General features: G+C 42.5%; 2 protein-coding genes across 2 annotated transcripts; both read left to right on the top strand.

Moving 5' to 3' along the window:
• Positions 1-521: 521 nt before the first annotated feature.
• On the top strand, positions 522-9,105 carry T265_03382 (hypothetical protein; the record flags this gene model as incomplete). The annotated part of the gene is made up of 3 exons (XM_009167851.1): positions 522-657; positions 2,370-2,931; positions 8,823-9,105. 3 exons carry the CDS (start codon positions 522-524, stop codon positions 9,103-9,105), a joined length of 981 nt encoding a protein of 326 aa, XP_009166115.1.
• A 1,165-nt stretch (positions 9,106-10,270) lies between these two features.
• T265_03381 (hypothetical protein) lies at positions 10,271-12,604 on the top strand (the record flags this gene model as incomplete). Its single annotated transcript, XM_009167850.1, has 2 exons — positions 10,271-10,326; positions 12,448-12,604. The coding sequence occupies 2 exons, from the start codon at positions 10,271-10,273 to the stop codon at positions 12,602-12,604; spliced, it is 213 nt and encodes a 70-aa protein (XP_009166114.1).
• Between the last annotated feature and the right edge of the window lie 5,584 nt (positions 12,605-18,188).

The raw sequence follows: 18,188 nt of genomic DNA, 5'->3' as shown, positions 1-18,188 counted from the left end.
GAGCCAACCATCTTCATCAACCTACAGAAATAAGCTTCAGAGTTTCGATCGGATTTTCTAACATTTGGGTGGGAGAATATTAGACAGAGGACTATCAGTGGATTAGGTTGGAAGGATAGTGGGGAAAATTTTGCAGATAACGGTACCACGGCGCACCAACGGTTGGCAAGTACGAGAGAAGTTGACACATGAGGAGTTCCTGAGGTAGTTGTATTTTTGGTGACGGAAGGGATGGTACCTCAACTCAAGCTCTTCGGAAAGTAGACAGAAGCATCCAAAGCCGGTTTGGCTACATGGATGGCTGGGAATTCAGAATCTTATTACTAATTGGTTTTGAACAGACTGCTCTGTCTATGGAACAAGGGAAAACCATTTATCAACTGGATTCTGGGAGACCAAACAGATTCTGTGACGTGCCCAGCTGCGAAGCGTATTATTGCTCTGGCCTTTGTCTGTAGGATTCGCACGCCCCGTTTTTGGTGTGTGTGCATGCTATTGGGTTGTAGAACAATCTCATCGTAATGGACGGTGTCGTAATAGCTAGACAGAACTGTATGGTGAACCGTTTTGTGCATGCCAACCGAAAAGGGCTGAATCTGACACCTCTGGTCGTTTTAACACCAAGCATAAGTGCCAATGTGCTGACAACAAAGTCCCGTTCGGTTTAACGCATGAAATCATCAGAAAGTCTTTTGCATTTTGACTAGCGGATCGCTAGAGCAAGGTGCGACCACTTGTCTGCTTTGGTAACTCGGATATGGTTCCATAACTACGATCGCAATATCGTCCTTTGGAAGGCATATATCATCCTTGAGGTACAAATTGGCGAGTGATACGGCGCTGGCTGCTCTCTTTGTTGGCCGTCATTAGGACTTTGCTTCCTGTTTCACCAACGCCAAAGGTTTGGTAAATAATTACTGCTTGCCACCAGAGCTGTAAATTTAGACAAGATCGTCGGCAAAGCGAGAACCTATATTTATTCAACTCAGTCAGAGGAAGGACAGGAACCATTCCGGCTGGGTTTCATAAGTCCTAAAACACATTCATTTCGGGATTTATTAATTTTTTCGATGTTGGATGATTCCATGATAAACCGAAAATTTTACGCCTTTGTAGACTTTGCTGAAAAAATGCAGTTCTTCACATATATAGGTTTCAATACGCCCACTGCTCGAACTGTGGGCGTACCATCCTTTTTAAATAATCAAATGATGGATTTTGTTCCCGAAATGCTGACTAGAAATTGAAAATATAAAAAGTTTCAAACATTTTCTCGGATGTTCCCCTAGTTTGTCTCATCTGAATACCTCTTCAGGAGGAACACATGGCAGTGGATGCTGCTAAACCTTCCAGTGTAAATGTAGATTTAGTGACCGATGGGATCTCTTTTGTTGTGGCAAGACTGGCATAGCAGAAAGGCGAATCTATTAACTGGCATAGCGGAATTTCGACTGTAAGCGAAATGATGAAACAAATGTTTTGTGATTTCATGTGTTGCACAATTTTGGCATCAGCAATTCACCAGATTGACTCAGCCAATTTACAATTCAGCAATTCGGTTATAAGGCATAGAGTATAACTCAGTTTACCATTTCAAAATCGGAACACGATACGCATTGAGTAGAGTATACATTTGAACTCCGTATTTGTCATGTATACCGCTGAAATTTGGAATTAAATAACACTTAATGCCACTCCACAGCCACTATTCTGTCTGCAACAATTCAAGGATAAGCGGAGAAATGATAACTCCTGGAAATGGCAACTTCTGGAAATGACCTACTCTAGTACTGCAGACATGTCAAATCCACCGAGGCCCAGGAGTGACTCACTCTGACTATAGCTGTACAGAGCATGCTGAATAACTCCTAGCGCCACGTTGCCACTTGTGTCCCGACTGTTTTGCAGCCACTGTGGCGTACGCTTTGGGTGTACTCTTTAGTTAGCACAATTCGTCTGCCAGTATGGGCCACCCGTCGGCACGCCGTTGTTTTTAGACTTGTCCCTACTGCTTACTTCCACACTTGGCCGGTTGTCCAGGTTGTTCAGTGTAAACTACCGGTGTGGTGGACCAATCCGGAAGCGGATTCCAGCCCACCATTCAGCCCAGAATCAAAAACGCATCACATTCATTTGAGCACGTATACTACCAGCCTCCTAAGGTCAAACCTAAAGTCCAATCAGCCAATTCTCCTTCCATACACCGGTTCGCTCTGCTATAATGTGACCATTAATTCCGATTGGTGAATTCCACTAACCTATGGGGTTTCCCGCGTCGTAATAAACCACCATGTTCAAACTACACTGGCAATTTTCTCAAAATGGCATGTTATCCCTACTATTCTTGGTCACTCTACCGGTTTTGAAAGTGGATACGAACTGTCTTTCAAATTACCAAGAGATTATGCCTGGTGTATGCGTCGCTGATCTTGGTATCGAACGGCATTTCTGCGACGCACGTGCTAAATGTGCAAGATACGGGGAACAGAGCGGACAGTTAGCATTTCTCATGGGTAGACACTTTTTGAATATTACATCCGGTGATTCTATTTCATCAAATAGCTGCACAGGACTGAATCGATTGTTTCAGGGACAGAGTTCTAATAAAGTCTGGCGCGATGTAGATTCCAGATCGCCGGGGTTCATGAGAAAGACAAATGAATTTCGGTGGGCACCAGCCGAACCAACCACTGATCCTGCAATAATTTATGATAAGGCAGCGAAACGAATGCGTGATACTGGCTTGGACTGCACATGGATCAACGCTCGGGTGTACTGCGAACACGGTGGATCATTGTCTGACAGTCGGAATCTCTATCAGTTTCATCCAGGCTTCCTGGCTTCTGTCACAAAGCTGGTAGAATCACGTGCAGGATATATAGGGTGTTGCGAGCAGCTGCCGGCATTTACTCAAATCTGGTGTGCTCGGAAGTAATTGACACGTTTCACGTCAGAATGCCAATAGTAATGAACTCAGCAAGCCGTATTTTAGCACGGAATACCCTACGAAAGCCATTGGAGTCACTTATGCACTATTACCAGTTTTGTAGCTTAGTGTCTTAGGACACAAAATCAATTCTTATGACAGACGAACGGCTTAACCGGTCCTTCTTATCTCGGATTCAAAGAGGAATAAATTATAAAAAACACACATCATAAGGGCAACGTCCAGCATATATCTGGCTGATTCTCCCGTAGCAACAAAATTGGTGTGCAAATGAGTGTATTTCACCAATTTCGTACAATTTGGGTTCAAGTAAAACATAAGTTTGACGGACACTCGGGGTTTGACCTTACCAGCAAAATGAGAAATAGGCTGAAAAGAGTTCTCAGCAACCTTGAGAGTAGTGTTGTCTGGAGAAAAATTCCTAAACACTATAATGACAATCCAAATGTTGCACCTGGAATTACAGTGTGATTCCCGGCAGAATCAAGAATTATGTTTAGCTTGAAGATGTCCCACAAGCATGGACGATAAAAGGACAATAAATATTCTTACGTTGCACGACAAACTACGTAAGTTGGCGAAACATATGTGACACACTTAGAGCAATACTCTTTAGCTGATAATGGTACAAAAAATGCGGGTATTGTTTTGCTTGAATAGGACATCGTACCACGTTCTTTGATTTCCCACTGATTGTTGCAAGGCTTTTGTACACTTCGGCAATCGACATGCAGGAATTGCACACCGTTATTGGGGAAACAAAATTTGCGTTTAATATTTGACAGACTGAAAGTAGGTAAGCACCAAACTGGGATGTGTTGTCGGAAATTTGTGGGATCTACCTTCGGCTACACCGATGACGCGAAAATGCGTACTAATTTCAATTGGCTAGTGTGTGTATTTCCAAAGTTCACCATGTAATGAGACATCGAATTTCAGAGTTCTAAGAAGAAAGAGACATACGTATTCCTTAAAAGATGCTAATTAATGCTTTAAACGGCTAAATCTGTCTTACTAATCTGTCTTACTCAAATAAGCAACGCTTATCCACCAGCTTTATGGTTGGAAATGTAGATCAAGCTCTGAATATCAGACACCGATATTTCATCAATATACGTCTTTCTGGTGCGCCAAAAGTTGTTGTCCAAACCGCCGAGCAAGCAAGATTATTCACCTAGATTCAAAATTTACCTACCTATCCACTACATCCAGTTTACCTTGGGGAATTTGAAGAACCATTAGGACATACCCGCAGATGTTTCCAATGATTTCACCAGGAGAATAGAGTAAGTAATACCACTGTGTTCTGAAGGTCGTCAAAAGGTGACTACAAAGCTAATGGGCAAAACGAGAGGAGAAACAGAAAAGTGTTTATCTTTGGGATCAAAGTGTTGCCTAATTGGTTGGATCGAAACGGTCTAAAATACCGTCAAGCGATTGGGTTGCACAAACCATGCGCACTGAGAGATCGTATGAAGCATTTTTGGCAGTGTAGTTGTTCAGGTCTTAAGAGCCTCCGGTACCTAGCTGCCATGCCACCTCCAGGAAGCACATGGTCAGAAAATTTGCCAGGTTGCTCAAGCCTGTAAAAGAGCATTTAAGATGCTGAATTTGGTTTCGACCTAAGGACCTTCTTAGCTGCGAAGCTATTTCACATCCCCTAGTCATATTGGGACTGATACTTGCATTTTTCGGTGCTGCTTTCTTTCGAGCAATATTTACCCCTGAAAATTCCAGAACTTAGTTTATTGATTTGGTAAATATGCTCCTGAGAACCGACATGGACGCTTAACTCCGTTTTATAACGTAATTTTCGCTTCAAACATATTTTTAGTAGTTCAAGGCTTAGATTCTATCTCCCAACAAAGAAAAGTGGATTATATCTTGCTCACCACTCGTTCATGGAAAAATTACATAAATACTTCTGAGTGCCAAACAGTCAGGTTGTTTCGTGCATTCTACTGTCTAAAACCCTCTATCCGCCTAGCCACTACGGATAAAAGGCCAAGTGTGTCCAGGATTTTCTGATTCCAATACGATCCGAATTCTGAACTTCCAGTAAACCGAAGTCGTAATTCGGAGATTATCGACAAGCTTCGATGATTATTCACACGGAGCAGTCTGAAGAAGAACTGGAGGTGAAACTGTCTCAGTGAGTCGTTGTCAGTAGGTCAGCTGTCGGAACTGCTGGTTTAACCGAGTTCACAGACTGATTCAAACAGTAGCGAACAATTCAGCGAGCTTGTTGTGATCTTGTGGTTATTAGTCGGGTGAAAGTTATTATCATTATGTTCATCTTAGCCTCCCAATAGGATACAGAATTTAGCTTGACTGAAGGTTTTCTTATCTGACCCAAAACTTACCATGAACACCAATAATATCAATCTTACGTTTGTTAGGACATCCAAAAATCAAAGTGAGCTTTGTGCATTCAAACGTCACTTGGTATAGCTAAATCTGCTGCAAAGCTCAGTATACATCCATCAGGCATGCAAAGGATATCATTCACTGATTTCCCTGAAGAGAAGGAATTGGTATGGTCTCCAGTATTGCTCTCACTTGAAACATAGGGAACCGCAAACCTGTTGGCACAAACGACTCTCTGGCTAAAATATGCCTACGGATTTGTTGGGTGATTCGCTTTGGGGAATCTCTGGTAAACTCACATAGAATATTCAGTCGACCTGTATTAACTACAAATGGAAAAGTCCACAAAACATCTTCACGGATAAGAAGGGATAAAATAGGTCAGAGGGACAGTTTTGTCACGCACCTCAACTGACTTAAGAGAACAACAGCAGATGACAGGGAGAAAAATGTTAGGATACATGTTTGTAGAAACGTCCATTGTACGTCAGTCTTTCAATGCACGAATGGATTCCTCCCTAACACTGACTGACATATGTGTCTGAACTTCCAGTTCAACTCTGTTAAACTTTACATCATGCGTATTGTCGTTTCATTTTTTATTGTTTCGTGCTGGATTACTTTCATGTAGACTTGACACAGGAGTGCTAAGGACCTTACTATTAAAACTCTATTGCACGTAACCATGTGTACTTCTAAGGCTAGATGCGCCAGAGAGGAGGTTTTAAAACGAACTTTGATGGAGACTTGCTTCTCACGGTTCTCTGACACTTACAGAGGGCTTAAAGTACAAAGGCCAAGAACCAAAAATTTACTTGCACTGGATAGTCTCTTGTCATGGAAAAACAATTCGTATGACGCTCAGAATACACATCAATAGACGACTGAAGCATTTATGAGCACTCCATAATTTTCCGCTTTCCGGAAGTGCAATATAACGAAATTTCGACCAAACTGAGGAAAATATTAAAACCGAAGTCATATACTCTTCCGTCGATGACAAGACAGTCAACTGCAATAGTTTCAGCTAATACAGATATCGAAAATATCACATCCGAAAACTGTTATTCGATTTAGAGGAAACCACCTAGTTGTTATTCAGTGACCTCCGCGATGGAATCATCCATATTTAAAAGGGGTTGCCACCAGCTGATCCGTCTTCAAACGAGAAGCTTTGAAAACCCAAAAGCTGCAAACATTTACAACTGTCATGTTAATTAAAATGATGCGCGTACTTACCCAGCAATTCTTATCGTTACCAAAATTGGTGCAGTTTTGAGGACAAAGCAATAAAACCGTAAAAATTTAGGCACTTAGTTCTGCGGGTTATACCGATATTACATTGGTTATTGAAAAACAATCACACATCCTCACATTACCACAGTCAATCTGCTATATCTCACTAATATTCCTACTGTAAAATATCATGAGCTTAAACACTGTCTACTAGACTGCAACAGTGGCATTACTAATTGGAAAAAAATTGGCGAAGACCTGTGGAGATATATTATATTTATGAGGATTTCACTCAGCAGATAAGTACTAATGTGGAAGTGGAATTTTAGTGAATATCACACGACGAAAACAGGTGACTTTTTGTCGGCGATGGATGAGGACGAGAATACTGGTTAGCGATCTAACGATCAGTTAGTATGAGGAAAGCGCGTAACCGGAATACCTCACTGGAACACCCTGGTCACCCTCAGCTCAAAACACGGCGTACTCCTTTGCTTACCCGCGCAACACAAACGCAAGACAAAATATCCGGCATGGGATTATTCTGCATCATGTTGTTGGTCAGAATACACGGGGCAAGACACACTGCGTATAATTCAGACCGACCGATTAATGATATCTATCCGGCCACACAAAACGTCTCATGCTCACACGCACCTGTCCATAAGTGGTGCCCATTCGTCTCATATGTCAAGCCCGTAAGACAATCTGCCTGTGCTACAGAGCGTTTGGCCGTAACCAGTACCAACGATACAATTAAGACAAAAAATCCAATCTCAAAACAGGCTCGCATCTCATTCAGTGTTCATCTCAGCTGACGCGAAAAAAAGTATGAAAACAGGCATGACATTTGAGTGGAATAGAAGCATGGAATGGTGAGGAATTTCGAGTTCCCAGAGAGGTGAACAGAGAGATTGATAGAGAGGTGGATAAATATGGAGATAATTAACTCAAACCGTTGTGAGTGACAGAATATCAACTTATCTAGCCGTGGTTGGCGTTACGAAACTTGCAAACCGGTTAACACAAAATGTGTAAGTATATGGAAAAGACCATCTGGATTTTGGTGCCAGCAATTTCACATCAGGTGACGTAGTGAGCTGAAAACGAAGTCTCTGAGGTTTGTACATTCCAATGTGGTTATGCAAATGTTTGACGTCATTCGAATGTGGATATGCCATTTTCTTGATGAGAGACCCACATTATGATGAAGTGAACAGTTGACTTGGAATGAATGAACTGGTGAATAGGCAGAAAAGCTACATTTAAATGGGCATACGTAATCCTGAAATGAAAGTCAAACTTGTCCAAAAGTGGGTTTCAAACTGCTTTTGAACAAATATTCGCCGTTTTCACAATGACGAGAGTGCGTTTGATGTGCTGAACTCTTGCAAATAAGTCAAAGGTAGCAGTTGACCCGTTCCCAGAGTTTGTATACCATGCATATAATACTCATTTACTCAGGCTGCCGTAGATGTTCGTAAGTCCAACTAGTCAAAGCGGCACAGACGTAGGATGGGTTCCAGACTTTTTTTGATGGCGCACAAACGCGCGATCTCTTGCCCAACCTGCTGAGCGACCGATGTCACCGTTTCACTTTTCACGCACGCAAATGACTTGACAGCGTTTAGTGACACCACTGCGTAACATGCCCACAGTTGAACATCACAACCGGATAAGCTGTAGATTTTCTCATCATCCCTGACATGACGCCATAAAGCATCTTCTCGTTCACTATTGTTGACTCGCGTATTGCGTAATATAGTTTGCGCTTTGTGGCTTGTTATATCCGAGGTTCACATGTCATTTTCTGGTGGTTATTATTGAAAAATACTCAGCCTGATCAATCCACTGATTCTGATCTCAAATTTGAACTCATGGCAACTGTTGTGTTTAACTCCTCCGAGTTCGGTATAGGATGATACATACGCAGAAGCTTCCTAACCCATGGCGCATTCCATCTGCAATGCTTGACCGATAAGAAAATACCTGGTATCGTGGCTACTTTTGGCATTAATTTGGGAAACTTGATGCACTAGATTGAAGGAGGTTTTATAAGACTAACCAAATCTAGTCGAGGGATGGAGACTTTGCTGTATACGAGTCACAGTTGGAATGAGGGAAAACCGATCCACGTGACTCGATGTTAGGGGCTTTTTCCAGTTACTCAAAACCATTGCGACAGGAGCGAAAGCCATTCATGGGCAACTCTGCAAAGATAGACAAATACGTGCAAGTTCAAAAAGTTGCTTTCCAAGACTTGGCTTTCCAGTGAGCCTATAACGAAGCGTGAGCCGCCTACTAGCTACTGTAGAGTGGTTAATTTATCGAATAAACCGCTCAGTGGGGGCTTAAATTTTACTGAGAAAACGGTTGAAAGGGAGGGAGAAATTTTACCTAGCGTTGAATCTGTGTTTCAAAAATTTCGCCAATGGAGGCCGAGAAGCTGTAGGTACAGGTGTTTGCAGTCCTTAAGGCCCAGCAGCCAGAAGCTCTTGCAGAAGCTCTTGCCAGAAGCTGTTGAATTGCAGACCAAAGAGCGTTACACATCCTAAAACAGGTGGACAACACAGTGATTGCAAAGGCGGATGATGGTGAGGCCACCGTTGTTTACAGGCAAAAACCAACTGGGGGTCCTTATCGCCAGACCAATAGTGAGAATATTACGTGAAAAGAATATGAGTAAAGTTGAATTTGCGGTATTTTCGGTCTATGATAAACCGCTTAAGGTAGGTGGAATCTATTGTACTCCAATCCAACCGCGGCTTTACGGTCTACCAAAAATGCTCAGTCGTATGTCTCGGTGAGACTCATAGTGGACGGAATAGGTTTGTCACCAAATGAGTTGGCCAGATTCTTGGTAGGTGTTCTAAAACTTCTCAACGGTTTCCGCAAATATGTTCATGGAAGGTTTTGGACATAAAGCTTCAGCCGGATTCCCGAACCCACCCAAAATATTCTGGCTTCATGTAGATGGCGCTTTTGTCGTAATGCAACAAGACAAGATCAGTGAGTTTTACGACTGTCTCAATGACCTGAATCCACACATCGAATTGAGTATGGAAATAGAGTCAAATTCAGGTACACTGGCCTTCATAGGCCGAATGACACGTAAGGTCATGGGAAAAGTAAAGGCCGCAGTGCACGATAAGCCAACTGATAATTGGGTAATTTTGAACTACTCATTCGCCTATTACTTCTTAAGCGAGTAAGAGCCTTGTGCATTCCAGAAGTTGGACAGACAGTGGCCCAAACTGAATTAAATAACAAACATCAGGGTAGTGGATATCCTGCTCGCTTGACTGGGCATCACTTTCAAAGGGCGTTTGTACCGGGGACGAAACTCAACGAGGAGTGAATTGGGACTGCTGGTATACAAATTAAACCAAGGATATCATAAGTACCTCGAAGGATTCCGAACACGCCTCACAAAAGAGTAGCGTTTCAGAAGGACTATACTCTGCGCACCTTAGTGGTGACGTTTGCGGATAGCGTTCGTCGAACAAGGAACTGTCCACAAACGACTGCACTAATGTCCCTCTATGAGAGAGGGGCAAAGAACTTCACACCAGAATTGGAGAGTACAAAAGGAACATAAGCAGACCGCGGAGACACAGATGAATATCCAGCGTTACTGAAAGACTCGACAATGGCAGAACATCCACCGGACACGGAATATAAGAGTAATTAGTAAAATGCAGAAATTTTGAGGCAAAGACTATGGTTCATTCCACAAAGACTGATTACCGAGACGGCGGAAACTGCCAAGCATCCCAGTGAAGATAGAATAAAAAGACTTGCCACCTCCGCGTTATCTATTTTTTTTTTAATTTTCATATCGCTAACCATTTCATGGCCAGATAATTTCACAGTCCATCACTCAAACAGGTCTGAGTTAATTGTTCTCATATTTTATCCACCTGTCTATCAATCTGTCTCTGTTCACCTCTCTGGGAACTCGAAATTCCTCACCATTCCATGCTTCTATTCCACTCAAATGTCATGCCTGTTTTCATACTTTTTTTCGCGTCAGCTGAGATGAACACTGAATGAGATGCGAGCCTGTTTTGAGATTGGATTTTTTGTCTTAATTGTATCGTTGGTACTGGTTACGGCCAAACGCTCTGTAGCACAGGCAGATTGTCTTACGGGCTTGACATATGAGACGAATGGGCACCACTTATGGACAGGTGCGTGTGAGAGTGGGACGGCTTGTGCGGCCGAATAGGCATCATTTTGCTTCAAATCTGCATCAAAATAATTGGGATGTGCCAGATTATGGGAGTAATTTTACTCGAAGTTAGAGAATAAGGAGATTCACGGAATTCTCCATCATTTCATGTATTTAACTTCTTCACCCAATCATTATGAATCGGGACTATTTATGTGGACAATATTTAATATAGGTGTTTCCCTCAGGGTTATTTCTGAGTTGGAATTACTTGGTGTCCTTTGCATAATCCAAAGGTCTTGGGAGGCATTCGGCCAAAGTTTCCGTGTGTTGTCTATTGTTCATAATACCGATTGAATCTGTATGAAATTTGCCAATACTGGGCGATCTACAGGCATGAACCACCTGATCGTTTTTATTCGACTGACAGTCCCAGTGTTGTGCATACAACGTGAGTTTGCTTTTGTTGTTTACAAGTGTTCTATATGACACATAGTATCAGGTATCCTGGGAAGTCACAGCATGTGGATTCTTGTGTTCTGAGGAAGTTCTTCCATGTAATAAGTGTCTCTTTGGGAAAGAAGCGGAAAGACTTTATCCAAATTCAAAGCCAACTCGCAAAACTCAGTTGTCCTGAAAAATCGACACTGTGTCCTTTCTATGGTTACAGATATAGATATGGAACAGGAATTTTCCATAAACCCAATTGTAGAACCAGTTCAACACATTCCGAATTATCTGCCTCATGTATAAAAAGTGATGCATTGAGCTTGAAATTTGAAATGGTAATGGATTTGAGTGAGGCCGTCTAGTCAACGAATAAAACTGAGTAGGAGACATTCCCACACAGTTGATCAAATGCTGAAAAAAACTTTTGAAATTAAAGAGATGTTTTTCGTGTATCAGGTACAATATGAAATCAGCACATTCAGACAAGAAAACAATCTATATCCGAAGTTGTATTTTGGATTGTTTATTGATTGTTATCGTTACTCTCGCAACGCCAAACGGCTTTCAGGCGAATCCAACAATCCGAAAATTCCTACGCTGGTAAAAATGTAATTCAGAAACGTAGCTGCGGTAGGAATAATCCGGTTTAATTTCTCACTTACACAGAGGGACAAAAAACTCGAAAGAGAAGATCCTGTAAAACACAGTAAGACCACAAATACTGTTGTAAGAATGAATATTATATTTGTAGACCATATGGTTGCGTAGCGCACACTTGCAACCAGCGGGAGTTAGAAATTTCTGAATTTGTCTGATGCAGAGTTAGTAGAAATGACCGTTTGTTGTTTCTACCTGAATTCGTGTTCATATTTCACTTTCTTTGACTTGTGTTTGCATGCCGCAAAGAGGCAGAGAGAATCATTTCTGACTATTTTGTTTCAACCTGATTTGATAGAGGAAACTACGCGCGCATTTAAAGCAAACCATTCCGGTGAACTTGGGATCAGACATACTTGATTATATTCCAGTGACCAAATTTAACGCAAAATTGTTTCTCTAAGAGGCATATTCTTAATGCTGCAGCTCGTCGAGATGGCCGTTCCCCGCCTTCGACAACGATTGATTTAAAACATGGCGAACAGTTGCAGCTTATAACGCTGAATTGTCCAGAGGTGAAATGCTCATAATCAACAATGTTGATCATACTGTAGTAGCGTTTAATGAATACCTAGTTAATTCACTTCACATTATACACCTCATTGCTTCATCTCTCCAGGTGTGCTCTGAATCCGCATTGCCGTTCGGTCTATTTCCACAAGCAGGATAGACGGTGTATTCTCATGCTCTACGCAGACGCATTACTTCCGGCCAAACTTGTGAGAAGCCGCAATAGATGGACGCGCTTCGGCAAAGTGGCAAATGAAGAAAAATGAAAACCTGAACAATAAAATACCGTATTAGCTTGATTGTTCCTTTAGCTACTCGGTTGTTTTTTCGCGGATTCATGGAAACTGGTGTTCGCAACAAACGAAACAACTTCCCGACGTGTATCCATTTATGAATTTGAGAATTTCAGCTGAATTTCTTCTATACCAAGAAAAATTTCCCTCATTTTTACCTGTAAACTTATCTTTTTTGAGCATCCTTTTTTACCTAGCTGTTTATTCGCGAACAAAAGTCAGCCATAAAATTGCTTCATTCTGTTAATCGTTTCCTGTGTATAAGTGTTATTTGTATTGTGCAATGGCTACACAATAAAATGTGTTGTAGTACCTGTTCTGCTAATCTTCTGGTGAACCAAGGAGATTGTTGAAGCCAAACTCCATCTTTGTGAATGATGATCATTACCAGTGAAATGAGAAACATCCTTCGCTGTGAAGTTGTTCATTAGCGAAAACGAAGTAAGCCATTAAACACAAAGGTAAACATCACATATGCAAAGGAGTTTTAAGAATCTAACATTCTCATGCGTGCTCTTGACCCTTCCTGAATATTAAACCCCACCTTCAATCAGGTATGGAGGCGAAGATTGTGCACCAGACCATGAATCACTCGCCCACTCCATCAGTAACATACACCGTTACACACCCTCCCCTTTAAAGGTCACTTGCATGCCATCGATGTTCTGTTTGCCTCAGTTCTACCAGCCCAAGGAGCTGATCATTTCGGAATATCTTCAGGTGCATCATGCCAATTCCGAAGCTGCCCACTGCTTTCTCATTGATCCTAGACCGTCCTGAATTGTATAAGCTTTCATTAGACGGTCGGCAGCCACAAACAAGCCTTGTAACTGCCTGCCCGATTTCCTTGACCCCAGTCCACTCCTTCCGGTTTTTTCTTTTGTGGTTTGAGCCTATATGGGATGTCCCTACTTCCATACCGCCGTTTATATCTAGTCCTGTTTTTAATGGCTTTGAAAGTCTCTCCTTTTCTCTCCTAGCTCTCCCGAAGACAGATGAGTTACCAGCCTCAACCTAATCTCCTGTTAAACTGGAGGGCGTGAATATCGACCGTACACTTACATGAATTTAGGCTATCCCGTGGTTGGTTCGATCGATACATGACACTAAAAACACCACCGACAACTCTGCTTCCCAGTCATCTCCTTCGGCAGCCAACCACTCTTTAACCGTTAGGTTGGTGCTTTAGGCCAGGCCGTTTCTTTGTGGATGCCTAAATGCTATTCTCGGTCGCTTGATGCTCAGATGCAGCAATCAACCACTGAACTCCTAACTCTAAGATACACTGCCCCTGATACATTAGGATCATTTTCGGTGCCCCGTGGCCGCCAAGATGTGATACAAGACCACTCCACCGATCGTCGTTGCCCGCTGATTTGGTATGGCTGTCACCTTAACCCACCGAGATAGGTGTTCCGTCATTAGGACGATATATTCTTCTCCACTCTTTGTCACTGGAAGCGGCCCATGACGTCAGTGAACTATAACTCGCCTATCTCTGTTGCAAGGATATGTTTTAAAGGTGAGTTCCCCATGTTTTATTCACTTTCACCAGCTGGCGCCGCTTACATAATATCACATAACCCATCATCTCACTTCTCATCCGTGGTCAATAAGCCCTCTGCCGAGAAAGTAAGTTTTGGCGCATCCTGTGTGTACCATCCCATGGCATTCGACGATCAGTATTTGACACGAGATACCATGAGAGGTATAAGATGATCATCGTTGCAGTCTCGGGCTTTTATGCCAGCTCGATTCACGCTTGGCCTCCAAGTTTAGGTATCCCTTCGCGTTTTCAGTACCATTTACCTTCAACAAGGCGGTGGCTACCTTCCATAGTTGCCGTTGCAACTTCCGAGATTCAGTTTGACTACCAGGCTAGTGCCGCCGATCATGATGTTTCGGCGTTATCCCGAGCCTTCTGTCCCAATGGTCAATCAACCATTGGTTACCCTTCCCGGCACATGCCGGATCATGAAGTCGCACACTTGTAACTAAGGCTGCCCAGCGCGAGAGCTTTCCGCGCGGATCTCTGATAGTCCTAGTTTGCACAATGGGATTGAGACCGGCCTCGATATGAAACTTTTGTTTCAGCAGGTATGGATTGTCAGTGTGTCGAAATATTGGCGAGGCAGATGTGTTTACTGCTGATTGACCAAATGGTCTCTGATGTGTGGTCTCCGAGTTTGGCTGTTCGCTTGCAAATATTCAGTCCCTAGACAGTGAGCAGTTAACTTGCTGCTTCCGCCATACCTAGCTGCGCTTATATAACTAATATCCCCCCATTTGATAGGCTAATCGGTATTGAGTGTCTGTAACCATGAACGTTGTTTTGTCCCGGTCCTAGTTGCCTGCATCCGGAGGGTGAGTTAAACACCGTGAAATACTGATATTGCTGGAGCAAATCAAAATTCTCTGCAACCGGAAGGACAGCTACAACTCAATTTATGGTCAGTTCATTCATATAATCGCCTTCTCCAAAAGCACAACCGGGCAGTTAGACGAACTTTTGTTTTCCTTAATTTTGCCATTTTTCAACATATCTTAAACCCGTTCATAGACTTATTTCCGTAGAGGGAAGGATAACGGAAGGAGACCGTCTGTTTTAAGTGGACTTAATTGGTTAGGTCTCCACAGTATACGTTTGAAAGAAGTTGTAGCGGACACCCTTATTATGACATTACTTGATTTTATGGGTCCATATTAAAAAGCACAATAAACTTGAGAAGAAATTGTACACATCCTAAATTTAGTTTCTTACGCCCGTAAGTGTAGGAAATATCTAGAGGAAATTTCTACCTGGTGCTAATTTGTACTCTACGCAAGTCTAGTAGACTGAGTCTGCATATTTCGTGACGTCTAATAACCAGCTTAACGCGGGGAAAATGGGGGCTCTCTGCTAATTGTACACGTGCGGGGACTCCTGAGGGGCGAAGTTGGCTGTGGGCTGCCAAGAGGCTTCCAAAGACAAAATGAGTGGGATGCGATGTTTACGTCAATAATCTGGTGTCGTTGCGAACATGAACGCATTACGTTTTCGTTATCCATATTGCTGTCATCGGGCCCTATCATGACTCAAATGGTAGGCTCCCTACAAGTTTTCATTAGTATTATAAACAAGATAGCGGGTGGTTTGACGCCACGCTAGCATTTGGGGATGGAATCTCGGTTTAGTGAAGCTGAAGTACCGCACGCGAAAGGCGTCCCATGATCTTCATGAAAAAAAATGATGTAACCAATGCATACGGTGTCAGTTAGACGGGTTAAGTATTCAGTATGCGAGGTTACGCAACACGAAGAATAATAAATGCCCAGTTTTATCCGTCATTCGTATGAGTCAACCAAACTCCAAACAGAACAATCAGTTAAGTGCGAGCGCGTTGATAATAACACTACAATTCTAAGCTCAGCTTGTTTCATGAATCAACATACCTTGCGAGAGCATGGGACGGCACCCTGTGACTAGCGGAATGTTAGACGTGACTTCGGCACTAATTTCACGGTGCAGACGCACGGAAAATCGCAAATCATCACCAAAAAATAACCGCAGCAAAATAAGTTTGGTTTTGACTGTGCCCACCAGAAAAGCATGGAGGGACACAATGTAACTAATGCTCATGCACCTTAAGAGAGAGCAAATAAGATTACTCTTTGTATGATAGCACATACGCCGAAATCAAGTGTGTCCTTTTGGAAAAATTCGTATGGATAGGAAATTTGGAAGCCTGAACTGATTGTTTGGGTTTGTGAGGACCTGTCGTGTACAGAATTAGACGTAATAGCACTTGCAGGTAGTCAGGACATCAGTTTAAACCCCCCGTATGTGATATAAACTGAGTACTGCGGAGTTAAAAATTCTACGAGGACTGGTGATTCACGGTCAAAAGGTACGGAAGGTATGGCTTCACTTTTGAGGACATGAACTAACATTGCCAATTTCATTTTCAAATTGAGTTTACCTTGTTGGTACCAAAATTACTACACATTGTTTTAAGTAGAACGGCCTACGAATTCCGGTGGGGCAGACGAATTGTGAACCTCAATCGACAGCTACGAGAAAACCTTTATGTAGAAAAACACGATCGGTCTGCTAACATTGAATGGCTGGTATTTGAAACGAACAGTGGATCTTAAAACATTTGTAACGCCTAAATGAGTGGATTTTGCCTTCAAGGTAGTGGGTTGTAATTCACAATTCACTGGGTATTCAAGACATGGTTAACAATTTTTTGACGACCGCGCGTTCGTTAACCGTTCATCCTTCTCGCTAACCGGGAGACTTGAGTGAGCGCTTAGGGAACTTTCATGTAGGAATTAAAGTGTGCGTGCATTTGGGACTAGTAAACATCTGTATCCCTTCCTTATGCTTATTGCTTTCGATAATCCAGGCAGTGGGCATTTAAGTGGTGTCAAACCCTGCTGGGATTCATTAACTAGGGATGGTGGTGTGATAGTTCAGAGACCAAAGTTGAACGCACCGGTGTGTACTCAACCTCTGCAAAGGCTACCTCGGTGTCGTATTTTTCGTTAAATTGACAAATTCATGCATCATATTCCCTCACAGTGAGTTACAGCTAACAATTTTTCTTGTGGACCAGACGCATAGGTTAATACACTTTTTACGAGACCTTCACGTGCAACCGCATCCACAATCCTGGCCGTCATTTCTCTTTCCTGAGATAAATCGGACTTATTCTGTAATTTATGGACCGTCAATATAACCTTTTTTATACTGTGATGGCCTTCTCAGACACCTGAAATGTAGCAAATAACCCAGCTTACGTGGTGATGAAAATTCGGTTGCAATGCCGGTTTTTACTAACGAGATACTCCACTGCAATTCAGCTGAATTAGTTGGTTAGCAATATTCACAAGACAACTTTAATGCGTATGGGCCACCTCACGTTTCAGTTGGAGAAATATTTGGGATATGGGAGTATATTTCTTCACGTACCACTATTCATGGGTTTTGCACTTCGTTGGCCCCATCAAGTAGACACGATTCCAGAAATCCTTTTGATGGCAATCCGAGGAGTGGAACTACTCGATAAGCTCGCAGAAGCGCGCAAGTAAAGACTAGCCGTCCGGGGTTTACCTTGATCTTACAAGTAACCTCGTTGGAGAAACCCGGTTTTTTCCTATTTTTTTCATCTGGCACCAACTATTACGGAGTAGATATGGGAGTATATTTCTTCACGTACCACTATTCATGGGTTTTGCACTTCGTTGGCCCCATCAAGTAGACACGATTCCAGAAATCCTTTTGATGGCAATCCGAGGAGTGGAACTACTCGATAAGCTCGCAGAAGCGCGCAAGTAAAGACTAGCCGTCCGGGGTTTACCTTGATCTTACAAGTAACCTCGTTGGAGAAACCCGGTTTTTTCCTATTTTTTTCATCTGGCACCAACTATTCTCGGAGTAGATGACCGTGTTTGAAGCGCGGATTGACAGATTATCTCTGGAGAATAAAATCATTAGCTGAGTATTCTTGAACCAAAATCTGGCTGAAGCTGCATGAAATGTTTACTAAACTGTGTTGTGTGGAGGCCGAGTCCC

The sequence above is a fragment of the Opisthorchis viverrini genome, assembly GCF_000715545.1.
Source record: "Opisthorchis viverrini unplaced genomic scaffold opera_v5_48, whole genome shotgun sequence".
Taxonomy (NCBI): Eukaryota; Metazoa; Platyhelminthes; class Trematoda; order Opisthorchiida; family Opisthorchiidae; genus Opisthorchis; species Opisthorchis viverrini.
This window is presented reverse-complemented; position numbering and strand designations above follow the sequence as displayed.